At 39.9% G+C, this 24946-nt stretch overlaps 1 protein-coding gene across 1 annotated transcript in view; it reads right to left on the bottom strand.

Moving 5' to 3' along the window:
- The window catches only part of LOC120461294 (basement membrane-specific heparan sulfate proteoglycan core protein), a 182836-nt gene that overhangs the window by 87888 nt on the left and 70002 nt on the right, over positions 1 to 24946 (bottom strand). Inside the window, exons 9-14 of the mRNA XM_089131319.1 lie at positions 23155 to 23451; positions 12781 to 13044; positions 11419 to 11703; positions 9241 to 9498; positions 7827 to 8111; positions 1106 to 1366 (exon numbers count right to left, since the gene is read on the bottom strand). Of these exons, the coding sequence (XP_088987445.1) occupies positions 1106 to 1366; positions 7827 to 8111; positions 9241 to 9498; positions 11419 to 11703; positions 12781 to 13044; positions 23155 to 23451 (1650 nt within the window). The remainder of the gene's footprint in view (positions 1 to 1105; positions 1367 to 7826; positions 8112 to 9240; positions 9499 to 11418; positions 11704 to 12780; positions 13045 to 23154; positions 23452 to 24946) is intronic.

The following is a 24946-nucleotide window of genomic DNA, read 5'->3' as shown; positions in this document are numbered from 1 at the left end:
ATTAGTTATTCATTGGCAATGAAGTCTGTATTAATGGTATCAAGTCATAAACGCATTAAACAAACATGAATAAGCGTGCTGAGGTGAACATTCCCAATGCAGTCTTCCTGTGTGTACCACTATAACCAGTCCGTGTAGCAACGACTTCTATTTCCAAGACAGGCTTTCGTACAAGTGACAAAAGTGCATTAAAGCTCCTGCGTTCATCAGAGTCAGAATAAACCCAGAATAATCTCTGCTCAAACATTATATACTGTATTACATTCTTCCTCCAGCTCTACATGTAAATGAAGTTTAGTCTTAAAAGTAAATTGAAGATAACAATGAAAGTAAAGCCTTCCGTTCCCACATCATTGATATTGTTTGAGACGGGACTCCATGTGTCCTTCATGTATCTTCTGAACACAGGATTATTCTTCACGTCCCGCTGCCGTTTCACACTAGAAGTGATCGAGTTTCACTCCGCTGATATTTACATTATATTCTAATATTGAGGTGGAAGCTGATTCGGGCAGACTAACATGATGAGTCATGATGATTTTGTCTCATATTTCATAGTATTAGTTGTGTTTTGTTGCTGTTCTGTCATTAGTTTGGTCATGTCAGTTGTTTTGAGGCTCTGACTCGCCACAGAAAGCAGAATGAAGCTCCTGAAGGAGAGATGAAGATCTCCAACTAAAGCTCATATGAGGAGATACTGAGACTGAATCAACTTCATCAGAATATCTGAAGACTTCATCAACTCATTTCACATCAGTGTCTGTAAGTCACGTCATTCTCTCGGACAAATCTCATCTTTTCTATTATTAAATATCTCCTGTAACCAAACTAACAGTGACTAAAGTAAATCTCAAAGATGGAGACGTCTTTAACACTGGAAAATCACAATTTACATGATTTTATAAAAGTATCCTGATAAAAATGTGCAACACACACTCACACACACACACACACACACGACAAACATGTCATGCACTTCATCTGAAGACAATCATGACTAAAAGTGAATTGCTTATAAGAACAGACGTGGCTGATACAGAAGATCATAAGTGTTGAAATATGGATATTAAATGATGATTAAACAGATGTGAATATGAAGACTCACCTGATACAGTCAGTGTAACAGCAGCACTCTCTGTGTATGAGTCTGATCTCTCTCCTCTACATCTGTATTCACCACTGAGAGACGCATCAGCTGTGAAACTGTAATCTGCTGTTGTTGTTGTATTTGGATAGCCAGTGTTTCCATCTTTAATCCAGCTGTATCTCCACTGAATGTTTCCTCCTCCCTGTATGACACATGTGAGAGTGACTCTCTCTCCTCTGAACACACGCTGATCTGGCTTCACCGTCACTACAGGTTTTCCTGTATTAATACAGATATGAGTAAATATTGATTAAAACTGAATCACAGTATCATGATCAATGTTAGTGTTTATAAACTCAAAACCTCCTTATGAGACAAAGACTGTGTTAAAAATGAAATATCTAGTTTGTTGGAAGTTTGTATTGATTACATACATTTTTTTATTTATTGATAGACTATATACAGATAAACTTTGTATAAACTAAAAGACTGGGTATAGAATACCACACATGTAAACCGAGTCTATAATACATATTACTTATACTTCTATTTGCATGTCACAGAATTACAGCTTGTGCAATATTTATAAATCTTACATAATTTAAGAGTATAAAAATTTTACTGACTTAAACATGCAATGTGATGAGGTCATGAGCCAATGTAGCATAATACAGTTCAATAATATACTGTGGTAAAAACTGCTGATTCAGAAACAACCCAGTTTAGCAGTTGATTGGGCTAAATGTTTTTTTAACCTAATTATTGGAGTAAAATTCCTACATTTCTGGATTAAGATTAACCCAAAATAATTTGAAAATAAAACCAGGAATCTTGGACATTATTAAATCACTTTACACACACAGAATGACTATCAGAAGGTACAATTTGATTAAAAATGAGAATAAGGACAAACATAGTCAAAAGTAACCAGTGTTGTTAACTGTGTGCTCTCAATATGCATTATTTATTTATTTATTTATTTTTCTTTTCTTTACTATTGATTGTTTACGTATAATGAATGAAATTGCACGTGATGAGTAATGGAGGTGTGAACATTTGTGATTGGTTGTTTAATGAATAAAATCACCTTGAGTGAGCACAGCTGTAGCTGTGTGTGTTGCAAACCAGATACGTTGTTGCGTTTTACTCTGTGAACAGGTTATGGGCCCAGTCTGTCAGGAAGTCAAGCGATTGTTTTAGTAGAGCCATGAGTAGGCCTAACGCCAGAAAAACGGAACATAGCGGTCGCTGGTCGCGGCTACTGTTCGACGGAGATGAAAAGAATTATGAACTTTGGGAAGTTAAGTTTTTGGGCCACCTCCGGTTGCAAGGCCTGAAAGAGATAATTACTACAGAATCAGCAGGTGTGGAGACACTGGAAGAAGCTGCTTCAAATGCCGAGGCATATGCAGAATTAATCCAGTTCTTGGACGATAAAAGTTTGTCGCTTGTAATGCGAGAAGCAGCCGACGATGGGCGCGCAGCGCTAAAGATTTTGAGAGACTACTACGCAGGTAAAGGAAAGCCACGAGTAATAAGCCTGTATACTGAGATAACCTCGCTTCAAAAATCAAGCAGCGAGAGTGTGACTGAATATGTTATCCGTGCTGAAACTGCTATCACGGCTTTACAAAATGCTGGAGAGACTTTGAGTGACGGGCTGCTGGTGGCTATGGTTCTAAAGGGGCTTCCTGAGACTTTCAAACAGTTTGCCATCCACATAACGCAATCGGATGACAAGATTACGTTTGCTGAATTTAAAACAAAGCTTCGGAGCTACGAGGACATCGAAAAGATGCGTGCTCCAGTTGGAGGATAATGTGATGACTGTGCAGACAAAACAGTGGCCTGCGAGACCCACCAGTGCTGGCTCAACTGAACGGGCTGCAGCGGATGTGATGTGCTACAGATGCGGTCTGAAGGGACACATTGCCCGCGCTTGCCGGCGCAAACTGTGGTGCAGCCACTGTAAGAGTAATACTCATCGCGACGTAAACTGCAGGAGGAGACGGCGCCATGACGCGACATGGAGGGCTACCGAGGAAGCCACTGATGAGTATGTTTTCAGGGTGACCGATGGAGAGGCAGGATTCCAGCCAAACAACAAGGGTGTCGACGTGAGGGGCTTGATGGTCGACTGCGGGGCAACCTCGCATATCGTCACCGACATCTCCAAGTTCAAAAAGTTTGATGATGAGTTCCAGGCAGCGACTCATTACATGGAGCTAGCTGATGGCACAAGGTGTAAGGGAGTAGCAGAGCGCAGAGGTGACGCTGAGGTATTCTTGGTGGACAATCGTGGACGCCACCTAAAGACAACGCTGAGACGTGCGCTGTACATTCCCTCATACCCACAGGACATATTTTCAGTGCAAGCAGCGGCTTCCAGTGGAGCAAGCGTGACGTTCAGGAAAGGTGAAGATATTCTGGTGCACAATGACGGTACAAAATTTCCCATTCATTTACATGAGAGATTATATTATTTGCAGACTGTATCTGATGGATGTGATGACCAAATGAATGGATGTTATGATTTAAAAACATGGCATGAGATACTGGGACACTGTAATTTTGATGATGTGCAAAGATTAGAAGGTGTTGTTGATGGTATGAAAATTGAAGGTTCATCAAACAAACCTATAACTTGTGAAGTGTGTACCCGAGGCAAGTTTACACAGTCCAGAAACAGAAAGCCTGATGTAAGAGCTAATAAGCCTCTAGAGCTAGTGCACGCAGATTTGGCCGGTCCAATTAACCCAGAGTCCAGAGAGGGATATAAATATGTTTTGTCATTTACTGATGATTATACTAGTGCCGTGTTTGTATATAGTCTTAAAAGTAAAAGTGACACACTACAAGCAACGGAAAGGTTTCTTGCTGATATGGCACCATATGGTAAAATTCAACGTCTTCGATCTGATAACGGCACTGAGTTTATTGCAAAGCAATTCAAAACTCTGCTGGTTAAGAATGGTGTAAGACACGAGACTTCTGCACCATATTCTCCCCACCAAAATGGTACAGCAGAGCGAAATTGGCGTACACTTTTTGACATGGCACGATGTATGCTGATAGAGAGTGAGTTACCTAAAAATGTATGGCCTTTTGCAGTGCAGACCGCAGCCATAATCAGGAACAGGTGCTTTAACAACCGCACCAAACTTACACCAGTTCAGATGCTAACAGGGAGACGACCCAATCTTGCTAAGATGCAAAAGTTTGGTTCAGAGTGTTTCGCTTATGAGCAAGACAAAAGAAAGCTAGATCCAAGAAGTCAAAAGGGTGTGTTTATTGGTTATGATAAAAGCAGTCCAGCATACATTGTCTATTTCCCTGAGAGCAGGAAAGTACAAAAGCACAGGTTAGTTAAGTTTCTTTCTAAGACCTGTGTTGAACAACAGACTCAGACTACCATTGATGATGATGATGATGATGATGATGTTTTGAAGCAGAGAACTAGGCAGGATGTAAATTCAAGTCTAGCAAATGACCAGGTTTCAGTCAAAGAGGAGGAGCGGAGTAGTCCTCAGACCCAATCAGTTGAAGCTATTCCTGAGCCTTCAAGATACCCTTCTAGAGTGAGGAAGAAGCCAAGCTATTTACGTGACTATGTTTCTCAACAGGCATCTGATGAGGAAACTGATCAGGTGCAGATCAACGTAGATTACTGTTATAGAGTGACATGTAATATACCTGTAACTTTTACAGAAGCTCTAAACTCAGACAGATCAAATGAGTGGGTCACTGCAATGGATGAGGAGATTCAATCACTTAGAGAAAATCACACATTTACCCTAAGTAGTTTGCCCGAGGGAAAGAAAGTAGTGGGGGGCAGATGGGTTTATGCGATTAAGAATAACATAGATGGATCTGAAAAGTGCAAAGCACGTTATGTAGCCAAGGGATACAGTCAGAAGAGAGGTGTTGATTATGAAGAGACTTTTTCCCCTACAGCTAACTTGACTAGTATCCGAGTGATAATACAAAAAGCAGTACAGGAAAACTTGATTCTGCACCATATGGATGTAAAAACTGCCTATCTGAACGCACCAATAGATCATGAAATTTACATAGAACAACCAGAAGGTTATGAAGTAAAATCTGACACAAATGAAAAATTGGTTTGTAGATTGGAGAGGTCATTGTATGGGTTAAAGCAGTCGGGCAGAAACTGGAACAAGGTACTACATGACTACTTGACCAGTAACCACTTTGTGCAAAATCAAGCTGACAATTGTGTGTATACATGGGAAACTGCTAAAGAAAAAGTGATCATTGTAATATGGGTTGACGATTTGTTGATTGTGGCAAGTGATGAAAATGTTCTGAGACGTGTGAAGGACATGCTTACCGAAAGATTCCAAATGAAAGACTTGGGCAAATTGAGGCATTTTTTAGGTGTTGATTTTGACCAGAGTGACAGCTGTGTGAGAATGTCACAAGCAAAATATGTGACAAAAATATTGCAAAGGTTTAACATGCAGGATTGCAAACCTAGACCTTGTGAACAAAAACTTGACTATAACAATGATGCTGAAAAGATTGATGTGAAAAAATATAGAGAGGCAGTGGGAAGCCTCATCTATTTGACCATCTGTACTAGAGTTGATCTAAGTTTTGTTGTAAGCAAACTGTCACAATATTTCACAGAACCAACTGTTGAACAATGGTCCACAGTTAAACAGGTACTAAGGTATCTTAAAGGCACAATTGACAAAGAACTGTGTTACAGAAAATGTAATGAGACACTGGGAATAAGAGCATACAGTGATGCAGACTGGGCAGCTAGTAATGACAGACGTAGTACAACTGGCTATTGTGTAAGTTTGACTAAAGGTGGTGCTTTGATTTCATGGAAAACAAAGAAACAGCCAACTGTCGCACTGTCCACCTGTGAGGCAGAGTATATAGCCCTAGCCACAACCATACAGGAATGTCTCTATCTTAAACAACTGTTGAAAGATCTTGATAAATGTCAGTACTCGCAACCTGAAATCTATGAGGATAACCAAGGTACAATCGCCTTAGCAAAAAATCCTGTGAGCAGGCAAAGATGCAAACATGTAGACGTCAAGTACCATTTTATTAGGTCTTCTGTAAATAATGGTGACATTGCATTAGTGTATTGTCTCACTAATGAGATGGTAGCAGATGTGTTGACAAAGCCTGTAACCAGGTGCAAGATGATGAAGTTTGATGAATTCATTTTTGGAAAATGATGCATTCAATGTTAACAATGTGAGAGCAAGTGGGGGTGTTAACTGTGTGCTCTCAATATGCATTATTTATTTATTTATTTTTCTTTTCTTTACTATTGATTGTTTATGTATAATGAATGAAATTGCACGTGATGAGTAATGGAGGTGTGAACATTTGTGATTGGTTGTTTAATGAATAAAATCACCTTGAGTGAGCACAGCTGTAGCTGTGTGTGTGTGTGTTGCAAACCAGATACGTTGTTGCGTTTTACTCTGTGAACAAGTGTGCATGCGGGAAGAAAAGCAGAAAAAAATGACAAATCAGATACACAGTTTAGTTATTAATCTGTCTGTCTGTATGAAAAACTTGAATGCAAACATTTATGCACAAATGTATGTAACAAAGGAAGCCCATTTGTGTGTTTTACGAGAAGGACATTCTGAATATGATCCCACTGTGAGATTAGCTGGACTGATGATTGTTGATGATCTCCCGGTGCTATTCGTATTGGAATTGTGTAACAGATTATGAACAGATGTTTTACACAACAAGGATATATTCCCACTGGGTTGTTGGGTTTTCATGTTTTATGTGGGAACTTTAGACATAATGATTTTTATACAGTATTTTTATACAGTGTTATCCCCTATTTCTAATGTAACCGAAGGTCGTCTACAGACATCTCATGATACGGACATATTTTATAATTGTACTGTTACGTTTAGTATTGTATTTTTATTTCCACTTCCCTTTTATCCAAAACACTGAACTAACACAGTATTTATCAATGCGAAATACATCATGCTAAAATAATCTGTCATATGTAGGCGTATGTGGCTCACATTAATGGAGTTACGTGACCAGCAACATATTTCTGCTTCAAATATTGTGCGTAGTTAACAGTGAGTGGTGGTTTCAGACATTATTTTATTAAAGTGCATTTGTCAATGTCGCACTCGTGACTCTTATTCTGCCGGACAGAAAGAAAAGCTCGTACTGAAGGCGGAGCGGTTTGACCAATCAGATGAAAGGGGCGTTTCAGCGTAAATGAAATATCGAACCCATAAACCGATTTGTAAACCACAAACGAAAAATGAAAAATCAACCCAAAATCAATTTTTTCTTTTTTTTAAACTCAAAGAAACAAATAAACAAGCTGGTTTTCATTTCTCGTTATTCCATTCCAAACAGGAAATCAAATGGCCAAAAGATACACGGACGGACCACACACACAAGTTACGAATTCCCTTTCGCTGTTTCACTTCCAGCTCTTGAATATTTACATTGGAAAGGCTGAAACGTTCGTGATGATGAAGCGCTGACACGTCAACTGTACAGAGTGTCATTCACTGTTGATCACTTTGTGTAGAAACTGGCCGACTGACACCGATTATAACAGTCATTGATTTTTACTCACATTTGGCTTATGATGAGTGTTAATTATTGGCCCTGTTTACTGAATTTAATAAGACAGTAGTTCAGTCTGAACAGTGTCTCGATTATATACTGTATCAGAGAGAGTTTATGATGTTGAACTCACCCTTCACAGAGAGAGAAACAGCAGATCTTGATGTTGATGAGTTTGGTCTTCCATATCTCTGTCCTTTACACCAGTACTGACCCTGATCAGACTCAGTAGCTCCTCTGATAGTGACAGTGTCTCTGTTTACAGTGTAACGATCAGACGTCTGTAACTTTACACTGTCTTTATACCACTCATATCTCCAGTTACTGTAATAAGAGTTTATCCCACACTTCAGATTGACTGTTTCTCCAGTGAATACAGGACCGGCTGGTGTCACAGTCACTGTAGATGTGGGTAAACCTGAGAAGAAACACAGAAACACAAACTGACTCAAACATCTCTTTCAGTGCATTGTAACAGAATTATATTTTATAAATGTTTCGAGGATGTTGAAGATCTCAATGATGAAGTGTTATTGCAGCAACAGTGACAAAGTGCATTAAAGCTCCTGTGTTCATCAGAGTCAGAATAAACCCAGAATAATCTCTGCTCAAACATTATATACTGTATTACATTCTTCCTCCAGCTCTACATGTAAATGAAGTTTAGTCTTAAAAGTAAATTGAGGAAAACAATGAAAGTAAAGCCTTCTGTCCCCACATCTTTAATATTGTTTGAGACGGGACTCCATGTGTCCTTCATGTATCTTCTGAACACAGGATTATTCTTGACGTCCCGCCGCCGTTTCACACTAGAAGTGATCAAGTTTCACTCCGCTGATATTTACATATTACTGACATCAGGAGGAATCATCTCTAATATTATATTCTAATATTGATGTTGAAGCTGATTCAGGCAGACTAAAATGATTAGTCATGATGATTTTGTCTCATATTTCATAGTATTAGTTGTGTTTTGTTGCTGTTCTGTCATTAGTTTTATCATGTCAGTTGTTTTGAGGCTCTGACTCGCCACAGAAAGCAGAATGAAGCTCCTGAAGGAGAGATGAAGATCTCCAACTAAAGCTCATATGAGGAGATACTGAGACTGAATCAACTTCATCAGAATATCTGAAGACTTTATCAACTCATTTCACATCAGTGTCTGTAAGTCACGTCATTCTCTCGGACAAATCTCATCTTTTCTATTATTAAATATCTCCTGTAACCAAACTAACAGTGACTAAAGTAAATCTCAAAGATGGAGACGTCTTTAACACTGGGAAATCACAATTTACATGATTTTATAAAAGTATCCTGATAAAAATGTGCAACACACACACACACACACACACACACACACACACACACACACACACACACACACACACACACACACACACGACAAACATGACATGCACTTCATCTGAAGACAATCATGACTAAAAGTGAATTGCTTATAAGAACAGACGTGGCTGATACAGAAGATCATAAGTGTTGAAATATGGATATTAAATGATGATTAAACAGATGTGAATATGAAGACTCACCTGATACGGTCAGTGTAACAGCAGCACTCTCTGTGTGTGAGTCTGATCTCACTCCTCTACAACTGTATTCACCCCTGCGAGACGCATCAGCTGTGAAACGGTAATCTGCTGTTGTTGTATATTGATAGTCAGTGTTTCCATCTCTAATCCATCTGTATGTCCACTGAATGTTTCCTCCTCCCTGTATGTCACATATGAGAGTGACTCTCTCTCCTATGAACACAGGCTGATCTGGCTTCACCTTCACTACAGGTTTTCCTGTATTAATACACAAATGAGTAAATATTGATTAAAACAGAATCACAGTATCATGATCAATGTTAGTGTTTATAAACTCAAAACCTCCTTATGAGAAAAACACTGTATTAAAAAGGAAATATCTAGTTTGTTGGAAGTTTGTATTGATTACATACATTTTTTTATTTATTGATAGATATATACAGATAAACTTTGTATAAACTAAAAGACTGGGTATAAAATGCCACACATGTAAACTGAGTCTATAATACGTAATACTTTTATTTTCTATTTACATGTCACAGAATTACAGCTTGTGCAATATTTATAAATCTTACATAATTTAAGAGTGTAAAAATATTACTGACTTAAACATGCAATGTGATGAGGTCATGAGCCAAAGTAACATAATACAGTTCAATAATATACTGTGGTAAAAACTGCTGAGTTAGAAACAACCCAGTTTAGCAGTTGATTGGGCTAAATGTTTTTTTAACCTAATTATTGGAGAAATATTCCTACATTTCTGGATTAAGATTAACCCAAAATAATTTGAAAATAAAACCAGGAATCTTGGACATTATTAAATCACTTTACACACACAGAATGACTATCAGAAGGTACAATTTGATTAAAAATGAGAATAAGGACAAACATAGTCAAAAGTAACATGTGCATGCGGGAAGAAAAGCAGAAAAAAATGACAAATCAGATACACAGTTTAGTTATTAATCTGTCTGTCTGTATGAAAAACTTGAATGCAAACATTTATGCACAAATGTATGTAACAAAGGAAGCCCATTTGTGTGTTTTACGAGAAGGACATTCTGAATATGATCCCACTGTGAGATTAGCTGGACTGATGATTGTTGATGATCTCCCGGTGCTATTCATATTGGAATTGTGTAACAGATTATGAACAGATGTTTTACACAACAAGGATATATTCCCATTGGGTTGTTGGGTTTTCATGTTTTATGCGGGAACTTTAGACATGATGATTTTTATACAGTATTTTTATACAGTGTTATCCCCTATTTCTAATGTAACTGAAGGTCGTCTACAGACATCTCATGTTACGGATATATTTTATAATGGTACTGTTACGTTAGTATTGTACTTTTATTTTTATTTTTATTTCCATTTCCCTTTTATCCAAAACACTGAACTATTTGCACAGTATTTATCAATGTGAAATACATCATGCTAAAATAATCTGTCATATGTAGGCGTATGTGGCTCACATTAATGGAGTTACGTGACCAGCAACATATTTCTGCTTCAAATATTGTGCGTAGTTAACAGTGAGTGGTGGTTTCAGACATTATTTTATTAAAGTGCATTTGTCAATGTCGCACTCGTGACTCTTATTCTGCCGGACAGAAAGAAAAGCTCGTACTGAAGGCGGAGCGGTTTGACCAATCAGATGAAAGGGGCGTTTCAGCGTAAATGAAATATCGAACCCATAAACCGATTTGTAAACCACAAACGAAAAATGAAAAATCAACCCAAAATCAATTTTTTCTTTTTTTTAAACTCAAAGAAACAAATAAACAAGCTGGTTTTCATTTCTCGTTATTCCATTCCAAACAGGAAATCAAATGGCCAAAAGATACACGGACGGACCACACACACAAGTTACGAACTCCCTTTCGCTGTTTCACTTCCAGCTCTTGAATATTTACATTGGAAAGGCTGAAACGTTCGTGATGATGAAGCGCTGACACGTCAACTGTACAGAGTGTCATTCACTGTTGCTCACTTTGTGTAGAAACTGGCCAACTGACACCGTTCACACACTCGCTGATTTTTACTCACATTTGGCTTATGATGAGTGTTAATTATTGGCCCTGTTTACTGAATTTAATAAGACAGTAGTTCAGTCTGAACAGTGTCTCGATTATATACTGTATCAGAGAGAGTTTATGATGTGTAACTCACCCTTCACAGAGAGAGAAACAGCAGATCTTGATGTTGATGAGTTTGGTCTTCCATCTCTCTGTCCTTTACACCAGTACTGACCCTGATCAGACTCAGTAGCTCCTCTGATAGTGACAGTGTCTCTGTTTACAGTGTAACGATCATACGTCTGTAACTTTACACTGTCTTTATACCACTCATATCTCCAGTTACTGTAATAAGAGTTTATCCCACACTTCAGATTGACTGTTTCTCCAGTGAATACAGGACCGGCTGGTGTCACAGTCACTGTAGATGTGGGTAAACCTGAGAACAAACACAGAAACACAAACTGACTCAAACATCTCTTTCAGTGCATTGTAACAGAATTATATTTTATAAATGTTTCGAGGATGTTGAAGATCTCAATGATGAAGTGTTATTGCAGCAACAGTGACAAAGTGCATTAAAGCTCCTGCGTTCATCAGAGTCAGAATAAACCCAGAATAATCTCTGCTCAAACATTATATACTGTATTACATTCTTCCTCCAGCTCTACATGTAAATGAAGTTTAGTCTTAAAAGTAAATTGAGGATAACAATGAAAGTAAAGCCTTCCGTCCATCTTTGATATTGTTTGAGACGGGACTCCATGTGTCCTTCATGTATCTTCTGAACACAGGATTATTCTTGACGTCCCGCTGCCGTTTCACACTAGAAGTGATCGAGTTTCACTCCGCTGATATTTACATATTACTGACATCAGGAGGAATCGTCTTTATGATAATTAAGATCTTTTAGAGAAGAAACATATTCTAATATATTCTAATATTGATGTTGAAGCTGATTCGGGCAGACTAACATGATGAGTCATGATGATTTTGTCTCATATTTCATAGTATTAGTTGTGTTTTGTTGCTGTTCTGTCATTAGTTTTATCATGTCAGTTGTTTTGAGGCTCTGACTCGCCACAGAAAGCAGAATGAAGCTCCTGAAGGAGAGATGAAGATCTCCAACTAAAGCTCATATGAGGAGATACTGAGTCTGAATCAACTTCATCAGAATATCTGAAGACTTCATCAACTCATTTCACATCAGTGTCTGTAAGTCACGTCATTCTCTCGGACAAATCTCATCTTTTCTATTATTAAATATCTCCTGTAACCAAACTAACAGTGACTAAAGTAAATCTCAAAGATGGAGACGTCTTTAACACTGGAAAAATCACAATTTACATGAAGTTTTAAAAAAAAAAATATCCAGATAAAAATGTGCAACACTTCAACACAATCATGACTAAAAGTGAATTTCTTATAAGATTAGACGTGGCTGATACAGAAGATCATAAGTGTTGAAATATGGATATTATATGATGATTAAACAGATGTGAATATGAAGACTCACCTGATACAGTCAGTGTAACTCCATCACTCTCTGTGTGTGAGTCTGATCTCTCTCCTCTACAACTGTATTCACCACTGTGAGACACATCAGCTGTGAAACTGTAATCTGCTGTTGTTGTTGTTGTATATGGATAGACAGTGTTTCCATCTTTAATCCAGCTGTATGTCCACTGAATGTTTCCTCCTCCCTGTATGACACATGTGAGAGTGACTCTCTCTCCTATGAACACACGCTGAGCTGGCTTCACCTTCACTACAGGTTTTCCTGTATTAATACACATATGAGTAAATATTGATTAAAACAGAATCACAGTATCATGATCCATGTTATGATAATAATAAACTTTACATTCTATAGTGCCTTTAAAAGCTACATCTCAAAGCGATTCACAAAATTAAGAAAATATAAAAGAGTAATACAACAATATAAAGAAAATCATTCATAAAAGAGAAATGCATTCAAATATACAATACAAATATAACATGTTATGAAAAGAGTTCCATGAGAAAATGGTACAGAAAAAAATAAATAAAGAAATGAAATAAATCAACTAAAATCTACCCTAAAAAAAGTCTGTTTTGAGGAAAGCTTTAAAACACTCAGAGAGTCCCATAGTTTTGGAGCAAATGAAGAGGAAGCCCCATCGCCCATCGATCCTAAATGAGTTGGCGGGACAGTTAAAAGACCAGCTTCAGTGGAGCAGAGATCACGAGTTTGTGATGTATGGGATTAAATGTTCTGACAAATATTGAGGAGTCAGGCCATGGAAACCCATATCAGTATAAGCATGATCATTTTAAAATCCACATGAAACCTGACACACTGAAAAAAATAATATGCTTTATCTAATCAATAAAATTGTGGCAACATATTACAAGCAATATTATTAATTAAATTGTACAAATTAGAATTAATTCGAATGTCAATTTGATTAACTATTACTCAATTCTAATTTGTTCAATTTAATGAATAATATTGCTTGTAATCTGTTGCCACAATTTTATTGATTAGATAAAGCATATTAATTTTTACAGTGCAGGGAGTCAGTGCGAAGACTACAATGCCTCCCAGGATGTGTGTTTATCATAGCAGAAGCAGAACAAAATAATGATTCACAAAAATAAAAGTGCAGATGATGAACGAATGACAAGGCTGAATAAAATGAATGTAATGTTTACACTATACACTTACCCCACCTATAAATAATTTATTGGTTTCAACTTTATAATTCTATTATATAGTGCATCAACTTAATCAAGCAAAAGGTTTAAACTCCAAAATTTAAACTTACAATCTTAAATTGTTTGAGAACTACATGACAATTATATAACTTGCAAAAAATATACATGCAAAAATATAGAGATTAATAACTCTTTATCACAAGTTAACAAACTAAAATGTATCAACACAATTAAACCACAACAATAACTATAACACTGCATAAGTTATTGAAAATTATGTCCAAGCCTGTATCTACTAGTTCGATCTTAGCGCTGCGTTCGACCACTGAAGGTAAATGAGTAGCTAAACTCGAGAGCACGTAGATGTGAATTTGAGAACTATTGGCGTAGTAGGAGCCATTATACGTGATCTAAGTTGATGGTCGATCGACCATGATCGCGGCATCGCGCACCGCTCGCGTATGCGCATCTAGGTGACACGGATAAATGTACGCATCAATATGTTCCTGGGAGATCTGTAGTTGCACGGGATGTGGAAGCGCGCAAAAGTTCTAAAAATGTACAAAAAGTGCCCTGGCCTTGAATGACAATGTAAGTAAAATAAGACTAAACCAAAATTAAGACTTGGACTTGGACAGACTTGGTTGGTATTTTTCTCAGGAGATGTTTTAAGCATTTTACTTCAGACACCGGATTATCAGCAAACTGCCAAGAGAGCTGCTAGCTGGCTAACGTTACTCAAAATAAACTAGCAATCTATTCAGTCAGCATTTGTGTTTGATCTGTGTGAAAAACTTGAAATATAATTGCTAGACCTACTTTTAGCTACCAAGCAACCTTTCCACAAGGGATAGATTGATTATATTTTTTTGTATTTTATAGTTGTACAAACTGGTTTGCGTGTGTTGCCCCTTTAAGACGTTGCCCCTTTAAGACATTGCCGCTTTAAGACTCGTTGCCCGTTTAATTGATGACGCAAAGTGTTCCTGTGAGGAAGAAATGCGAGCTGATCCAAGTTGGAGTGTTGTATGTGTGCGTGCATCCTATAAAGTGAGTTAATTCTTGTCATTATACACTTAGGAGAAAGTTCATATTGTAATCTTATAAGTGTTGTTTGTTGAAGCTATTGAAACTAAATTCGAGTGTTCTATGGTGCCTCTCTAACGATCGTTACATGCATGATCATATTCATATCTGCCGTCGAATTATGCGATCGTTGATCATCATACTGCTGTCATATTTTATGTTGAAATAGATTGTTTTCTTTATTTAATATGTTGGTAGTAAATTGCAAGTATAGGGTTGAGTTGATGGCGATTATAGTTAAATGGCCTATTCTGATGCTAATATTGCTAATCGTGGCACTATTGTATTTAACTCTTATTGCAAGTTATATTCCGCACAGATTGTATCATTGTTTATTGTATTGGATTGTTAGATAATTGGATCTGAAGTCTGTATTTACTTATTGTTATTTCTCTTTGTACAGACCACACACAAACATACTCCAGTAAAGATATGGAAAGAAATAACAGTGGTTGACTGAGTTCCTGGGTTCTGATAGGCCCATCCAGGGCGAGTGTTGCTTATCCTTCAGTCCTTAAGAGATAAAGTCAAATTACCAATTCCAAATCCAACAAATGGTCCTTCGAGCCGGATACACTTCCCTGGATTGAGATGTCAGCCAGTTCTACACCAGTAAACCCATCGGTTCGTCCAAAGCGCCGTCCAGCCTATTTACAAGATTATGAGGTGGATTTCCCACGTTTTCATAGATCAGCTTTACCAGTGAGTATAAGAGAAGCAGCAGTGGAGTCGTCTGATGATGATGATTACTCTCCATCACGTATTAGAGTATCTACAGCGAAACCTCAAAGAGCCCAGTTTACCGGCTTTTCTGGCCCTCCGAGGCTGACTGAGCATCATGACCTCCCAAACCCTCTACAGCAGCGAATTTCTACCTCTTCTCGCCAGTCATTACCACAATATCTGAATCGACAGCTACAGTTTGAATCCAATGCAGAGTCCCTTCCACATGGTGATGGATACCAGAGTGATCAGTCAACTGCTAGCTCTATAAAGTTGCAAAGGATCTCAGAGGAGAATGCTAGACTCCATGAAACACAGCAGGCCATTAAAGCTGACCTTGAACGATTTGAGACGGCCAAAGATGAGTTGATTGAGCTTTTAAACAGAGCTTGTAGTCTCCAAAGGCCCTTATCTACTCCTAAGACCCAGTCTAATTGTCCATCAGTTAAATTTCACCATGCCGAGCATTTGAGTGATGAAGACTGGCCAGAGCCTCCTCCACCAATCACGTATGAAGAGCCCGAAGCTATGAATAAGCACAACAAGCAAAGGCTTTACAGCAGTACAAGGGCAATACCAACTTTCAGTTCCCGACTCACTTCAATGGAGAAGTCTATGGATTTTCACCATCCAAGTCAGTATGATGAGCATCTGAGGTATGGTCAATACCCTCCCCAAACGACAAGTCCTCAGTATGTTTATGACCACCCATGGGAATCATTCACACGTCCAAATTCTGAACATCACAGAATGGCATCCTATAATATGGCACCTTCCATGGCATCTATGGAGCTGACTGAGAAATATTACAAAGGACCATGCCCCACCATTCCATTCTTCCGCAACAAAGATCCAAGTGAGTTTGCTCGATTAAAAATGGCCTTAGACAACCTCTTGCCACCTGACAGTACTGAAATGTTCAAATATCAAGTCCTGGTTGACCATCTGAAATTGGACGATGCATGTCTAATAGCAGACTCCTTCTTGCACTCCCCTACACCTTACAGAGACACCATGATGGCCCTCAATGAACGGTTTGGTCAGCCCCACCAGGTAGCATTAAAAAGGATTGCTACTATTCTTGATTCTCCTGATATAAGCCGCAATGACCCCTCAGCCTTTGAAAAGTTCTCCCTTCAAGTGCAGTCTTTAGTTGGTCTTCTAAAGACATTGGGCCAGGCGGGTAGCATTGAGTTGCAGTGTGGGTCGCATGTTGCACGCCTCCTCAGTAAGCTGCCACCTGAAAGACGGGCTGATTTTCGCCGCCACATGTTACACCGGCCTGGGGTGACATACTCATTGATGGATCTGGCCGACTGGCTAAAATATGAATCTTGGTGCCAAAGCTATGATGATCAGTCAGCAAGAGGAGAAAGCCGACCCAAACGAGAGTCTCGGGTAGCTCCATGGTCACGCCGAACCACTGCCACTGTTCTGACTGGGTCTGGGAACAGTGCTGAGGTAGCAAATGCTACATATTCTTCGGATAAGGCTGATGAGAAAGCTAAGAGTAGGCCCTCAGTATATTGTTCTTACTGTCAGAGCTCTGATCATGCATTCAGTCAATGCCCCAAATTTCCAAACCTCACCAGAGATCAGCTCTCAGAGTGGATACGTGCCAATAGGAGATGCTGGCGTTGTGGCCTTGCTCATCAGGCTATCCACTGTGGTCTAAAGAAACCATGTCCGCTTTGTCAGAGAAAGCATCTGCGAATCCTCCATGAGGTAAACGAGAGGCCTGTCATAAAGGTATCCAAAACAGAGGCTTGCCTAGTCAGCTCAGCGACACAAACGTTGTACCTGAACAAACCAGTCAGCAGTAATAAGGTTTTACTCAAAATTGTCAGAGTGTTCTTACACCATGGCAACTGCACACTGGACACATTCGCAATCCTTGATGATGGTTCTGAGCGTACGATGCTCCTGCCAGAGGCAGCACAGAAGCTTGGCTTAAGAGGGACACAAGAAAGCTTAGCTCTGAGAACCATCCGTCATGATGTGCAAACCCTTGATGGAGCTTCAGTCTCATTCTCCATTTCTCCATACTCCAATCCGAAGAAGCGATATCTCATATCCAGAGCCTTTACTGCCCCACAGCTTGACCTCGTTGATCATTCTTACCCCATTCCAAAGCTGCAGAAGCAATACAAACACTTGGTTGGACTACCACTGCAGTGTTTTGAAAAGGCGAAACCTCTTGTCCTTGTTGGTGCAGATCAAACACACATAATCTCACCAATTGAGCCAGTAAGACTTGGTCCACCTGGGGGTCCAGCTGCAATAAGAACCAAATTAGGATGGACACTCCAGGGCCCTACCAGCCTGTTGGAGCAGAAACTTGAGCCAAAACAGTGTCTCCACATATCCATTCCTCTCAGCACTACAGAACTGTTCAAGAATGTTGAAAAGCTGTGGCAAGTTGATGTTTTGCCATTTCAGAAGGAAAGAGAGTACACAAGATCCAAGCAGGACCAAAGGGCCATTGAGTTACTGGGAAGCAAGACAGTTCGTGTAGAGGTGGATGGAATACGTCGCTATGCAACACCCTTGTTGCGTAAGTGTGACATGCCATATCTTCATGCTACTATGGAAGCTGTCATGCCACGTCTACGAAGTACTGAGAGGAAACTTGCCAAAAACCCGCCACAAGCTGAAGCTTATTCCTTAGAGATCCAGAAATTGGTTCAGTCCGGAGCCATCAGAAAGCTCCTTCCAGAAGAAATGGAAAGTGATGGTGAATCCTGGTTCATCCCACACCATATGGTGTGCCACAATGGGAAAAATCGTGTGGTGTTTGATTGCTCCTTTCAGTTCAGTGGCCTCAGTTTAATTGATTCACTCCTCGCTGGCCCCACCTTGGGTTCATCACTTCTTGGGGTCTTGCTCAGATTCCGTGAACATGCAGTGGCCATCAGTGCAGACATCCGGGGCATGTTTCATCAGGTCCGCCTTCTTCCAGAAGATAGACCACTTCTTCGGTTTGTCTGGCGTGACTCAAAGGAAAAAGGTCCACCTGATGTCTTTGAATGGCAGGTTCTGCCATTTGGCACAACATGCAGCCCCTGTTGTGCTACGTTCGCTTTACAACAGCACGTGAGAGAACATAGCCAACCTAACGAAGATGTGAGGTTCTCAATCGAACGGTGCTTTTACGTTGACAATTGCTTGCAGAGTTTGTCATCACCAGAGGAGGCTAAGCAATTAGTTGACAAGTTGAGGGATCTGTTAGCTGAAGGAGGCTTCGAGTTGAGGCAATGGGCCAGCAATGTGCCATCTGTCATTCATCATCTTCCACGTGAAGCCAGATCGGATGGTCTGGAACTCTGGCTAGCTCATGAAAGGACAGATGTCCAGGAGTCCACGTTGGGTCTTAGCTGGAATTGCCCTGTAGATGTACTGACTTACCGTCACCGTCCCATAAACCATGGCGCTCCCACAATGAGGATTATTTATAAAGTTTTAGCAAGTCAGTACGACCCCTTGGGATATATCCTTCCATTTACTACCAGGGCTAAAGTTCTGGTCCAACAACTTTGGAGCAAGCAGCACAGCTGGGACGACACCCAACTTCCCCAGACTTTAGTCCAGAGCTGGAACGAATGGGAAGGTGAACTTCAGTTTCTTCACAAGATCAGTTTCCCAAGGGCATATGTACCAACTTCAGTAGATCAGACCAGATCTGTTACAGACCTTCATGTGTTTAGTGATGCCTCAGAGAGTTCATATGGAGCAGTCACTTACCTGCGCACCGAAGATCAGCTTGGTAAGATCCATTTGTCATTCATACTGGCACGTTCTAGGGTAGCGCCAAAAAGAGTCCTGTCAATGCCTCGTTTGGAGCTCTGTGCTGCTGTAATCGGTGCTCAATTGGCAAACCTGTTGGAGAAAGAGTTAACTTTGCCACTTCGCCACACAGTCCTTTGGACAGACTCCACCACTGTGCTGTCCTGGATTCAATCAGAGTCCTGCCATTTTAAAGTCTTCGTTGGGACAAGAGTGGCAGAAATCCACGAGCTCACCAACTTCACTGCCTGGCGATATGTGAATTCAAGTCAGAATCCTGCAGATGACCTCACAAGGGGAAAGACTCTGAAAGAACTTGCCAAGCCTAACAGATGGAGCCAAGGGCCCCCATTCCTGCTCCTTCCACCTGAAAGCTGGCCCACAAACCCTACAGAGCGCCCTGAGATTGACAAATCTGAGCTTAAGAAATCTGCATTCTGTGGAGTCGTAGCTGTAGAGGAACCAACTGGAAATAAGTACAGGACATGGGCAGAATTAGTAAAGGCTACTGCACAGGAGCTACATGGGGCGGCTGGACAGTCAGGAGAACCTACAGCAAGCATGTATCAAGCAGCAGAGACATGCATCCTCCAGAAGGTGCAAAATGAGAGTTTTCCGGAGGAATTACAACGACTGAAAGCAGGCAAGGCTCTTCAACATAATAGCCGCTTACTCACCCTAGCTGCAGAGTATGACCCGTCTACCAATCTAATACGGGTTGGTGGTAGGCTAAGACGTGCTGAAACATTAGATCCTGCCCTTAAACATCCCATTGTCTTAGAATCTAGACATCCAGCTGTGAAGTTACTCCTCCAGGATTATGATGAAAGACTCTGTCATCCAGGCCCTGATCGGGTATTTGCAGAACTAAGACGACAATTCTGGGTCCTAAGAGGAAGAGCAGCTATCCGCAGCTTACAACATGCCTGTATAAAATGCCAACGTCTGAGAGCCAAGCCTACAATTCCCAAAATGGCAGACCTTCCTTTAGCACGCTTGCGTCTCCACAAGCCAGCCTTTCATTCAACTGGGATGGATTGCTTTGGTCCCTTTCTTGTAAAGATTGGTCGACGAGTAGAAAAGAGGTGGGGAATCCTCTACAAATGTCTTACCACCCGGGCTGTACACATAGACCTTATGTACAGTTTGGACACTGATTCCTTTCTGATGTCACTTCGGAGGTTTATTGCACGTAGAGGCTCCCCAGTAGAATTACTGTCAGACCAAGGAACAAATTTCCGAGGTGGGGAAAGGGAACTCTGGGAAGCATTTCAGAGTATGTCACCTGAGCTTCAGCAAAGACTTGCACCATTGAAGATTGCATTCCATTTCAATCCTCCTGCAGCACCACACTTTGGGGGAGTTTGGGAGAGGGAGATAAAATCCATTAAATTGGCACTATCTGCGACCATTGGAGCACAAACTGTCTCAGAAGAAGTACTCAGGACTGTGTTAGTTGAAGTGGAGAACATCCTTAATTCAAAACCCCTTGGGTATGTATCTTCTAATGTGGCTGATCCTGATCCGGTAACGCCCAACCTTCTTCTCATGGGGCGGCTAGATAACTCCCTGCCTGCGGTCATATACCCTAAAGAAGAAGGCTTAAGTAGTCGTCGGTGGAGGCACTCCCAGGTGCTTGCTGACCACTTCTGGTCCTCCTTTATCCGCCATTACCTTCCGAACCTGCAGGTCAGACAGAAATGGCACCGCACCTACCCTAATATAACCACGGGCACGATAGTCATGATAGTGGATCCTCAACAGTCCAGAGCACATTGGCCTATTGGAAGAGTTGTTCAAGTGCACCCCAGCCAAGACTCGCAAGTGAGATCAGTGGACATACAAGTTCAAGGGAAGGTTTATACTAGACCCGTGGCTCGACTGGTGGCATTACCCTCCATCCCAGAAGATATGGAAGAGCCCGACACACCCCCTGCAGCATTTGGTAACTAACACGCAAGCATCTTGAATGTCAAATTGAACACAATTTGGGGGCGGCTGTACAAACTGGTTTGCGTGTGTTGCCCCTTTAAGACGTTGCCCCTTTAAGACATTGCCGCTTTAAGACTCGTTGCCCGTTTAATTGATGACGCAAAGTGTTCCTGTGAGGAAGAAATGCGAGCTGATCCAAGTTGGAGTGTTGTATGTGTGCGTGCATCCTATAAAGTGAGTTAATTCTTGTCATTATACACTTAGGAGAAAGTTCATATTGTAATCTTATAAGTGTTGTTTGTTGAAGCTATTGAAACTAAATTCGAGTGTTCTATGGTGCCTCTCTAACGATCGTTACATGCATGATCATATTCATATCTGCCGTCGAATTATGCGATCGTTGATCATCATACTGCTGTCATATTTTATGTTGAAATAGATTGTTTTCTTTATTTAATATGTTGGTAGTAAATTGCAAGTATAGGGTTGAGTTGATGGCGATTATAGTTAAATGGCCTATTCTGATGCTAATATTGCTAATCGTGGCACTATTGTATTTAACTCTTATTGCAAGTTATATTCCGCACAGATTGTATCATTGTTTATTGTATTGGATTGTTAGATAATTGGATCTGAAGTCTGTATTTACTTATTGTTATTTCTCTTTGTACAGACCACACACAAACATACTCCAGTAAAGATATGGAAAGAAATAACAGTGGTTGACTGAGTTCCTGGGTTCTGATAGGCCCATCCAGGGCGAGTGTTGCTTATCCTTCAGTCCTTAAGAGATAAAGTCAAATTACCAATTCCAAATCCAACAATAGTAAATGGAAATCAAATCAACCATTTATTTGAGTTAATCAGTACATGACTGATTAACAGTAATGTAAATGCTAAATGCCCTAATACATGTTGATACAAAAATGCAAAGTATATGTTCTTAACCTTGCAGTTTTTCACATATCATGTAAGACTCAATTTCTCCATTTTTTTTTTCGCACAAAACTCTCTAGAAAGTGTAATTTAATGGTTTATTTTCCAAAAAATTTTCCCGGGGCACCCCCTTGCGCAGGTTTCAAGTGTCATGCGCTTCGGTAGTGAATGGGCCAAGGGGGTAATCCATCGACCGGAAGTTGAAGCCTCGCGGGAGCTGCCATCTTGTAGCAGAACTTCACTTGCGTTAGCATTCCCATTGACTCCCATTCATTTTGGCGTCACTTATTTGCAACCCAGCATTCTTACCCAACAGTCTCAACCCAGCGAATGGGTTGAAAAAATTGCCCTGCATCTTTTAGAGTATAAAGTATTTTGTTGCAAATATATTAATAATGATAGTATAGAATACAGTATAGAAAATTTCACAAGATGTAAACACTGGTCCAGAAGCACTTCCTGTTTCAGTTTGTAACTGTTTTCTTTATTTCACATGTAAAGAAAACATCTTAAAGATGTTTGTTTAACTTTTTGATTCAGTTTTAAATGTTCTGTTGGTTGTATTTTATCGCAGCTTTTATGTAGTGTTAAAAAACTGAAACAGGAAGTGCTTCTGGACCAGTGTTGTTTACATCTTGTGAAATGGTCTATATAGAGAGTTCGGTCTGAACATTGTCTCGATTATATATACTGTATCAGAGAGAGTTTATGAGGACAATGATGTGTAACTCACCCTTCACAGAGAGAGAAACAGAGCTTGATGTTGATGAGTTTGGTCTTCCATCTCTCTGTCCTTTACACCAGTACTGACCCTGATCAGACCCAGTAGCTCCTCTGATAGTGACAGTGTCTCTGTTTACAGTGTAATGATCAGACGTCTGTAACTTAACACGGTCTTTGCCTTTTACTTTATACCACCACTCATATGTCCAGTCACTGTAATAAGAGTTTATCCCACACTTCAGATTGACTGTTTCTCCAGTGAATACAGGACCGGCTGGTGTCACAGTCACTGTAGATGTGGGTAAATCTGAGAACAAACACAGAAACACAAACTGACTCAAACATCTCTTTCAGGTGCAATTTGAAAGAATTACATTTTGTAAATGTTTTGAGGACATTGAAGATCTCAATTAAGTTTTATATATTATAACATCATTGCATTAAACATGACATGTCATGAGGTCATGTGATAAGGTTAAATAATATATCAGTGTATAATGTGTTCTGATGCACATGGGTGATAGTAGATCTAATACATATATAATGCAAAGCTGACAGGAGATCTGAGGACCCAGTGCAGAAAAAGCAAGGGGTGTCATTTATTGACAACAAGTACAAGATATGTGAGGTAGAAATGCAGTCTACACGATAGGGCAGGGAACGCAACTGGAGAACAGGTCGAAGCTGAGACAGAAAGACATGACAGCCAAAGATGGAGACACGGCAGCGGCTCAGGGAATCAGAGCATGACAGATGGAGATGAGACTGGACGTAACAACAGACCAGGAGAATCATCAACCAACAGACAAGACTGAACCGGCCAACACAACAAATAAAAGCAAAATAAAACTGATGATGAGACTGGAGAAAAATAAAGACAGCCCTATACTATAATAACAGGATCCAGCAAAATAAATAAAAGATCTAGACATAAATAACAGCAACTTGGATAAATAAAGAAAACCTTGGGAAATAGAGAGATATTAAATAAAACATTAGTTAATAATAAAAATAAAAATAAAAAATAAAACTTGTAAGAACTATCAAGATAGAGACTTGACTAGACTTTAGTGATGCTACATATGACACTGAAGCTTTAAAGCGTGTATCGAGTTCGCAGTGAAATTACTCATTTTGCTTTGTGTCGGAGTGCATATTGTTTTCAGAGAAACATGTGATCAATGAAACACGAAGCCTCACTTTCTGTCCAGTTACGTGAATGCTTCACATAGTTTGTGTGTCGGAACATTTGAACCCAGACCAGAGAATGTCTAATTGAAGAGAATTGGCACTGGCTGGTTACTTCCGGTTTCTGGACTGGCTGCAGTAACGCGTCTCTGTCCATGCGGGGGCGCTCGCGGTCGAGTGCAGAATGAATGGGAGTCAATGGGGTTTCACCCCCAGAAATCCAATTTTTTGTCAAGTAATTTGAAAGTTGCATTCAAAAGGGAGGGCTAAGAAAATACACTCAGCTGAAAATTGCATTTTTAAGTTCACTTATCTGTTCTAAAAATCCGTTCAAAAATGTGATGACGTCTCACAATAGCAGAATGCTAGCATGTTCTGGCCAACAACGGCCTAACCTGTAAGAAATCGAAAGGACATAAGTACTCATTCATTCGACTTTTGGCCTATAATTTATATTGAACTTGCGGAATCAACAATAAAATCTATTTTGATTTAACGACAAGCAGGTGAAAGAGACACATTTAGCCCCATTGACTCCCATTCATTCTGCACTCGCCCGCGATCACCTCCAGTGGAATTCTAATGGAACTGCAACCAAGATGATACACAACGGG

The sequence above is a fragment of the Pimephales promelas genome, chromosome 1 (assembly GCF_988280905.1).
Source record: "Pimephales promelas chromosome 1, fPimPro1.hap1.1, whole genome shotgun sequence".
Classification (NCBI taxonomy): domain Eukaryota; kingdom Metazoa; phylum Chordata; class Actinopteri; order Cypriniformes; family Leuciscidae; genus Pimephales; species Pimephales promelas.
This window is presented reverse-complemented; position numbering and strand designations above follow the sequence as displayed.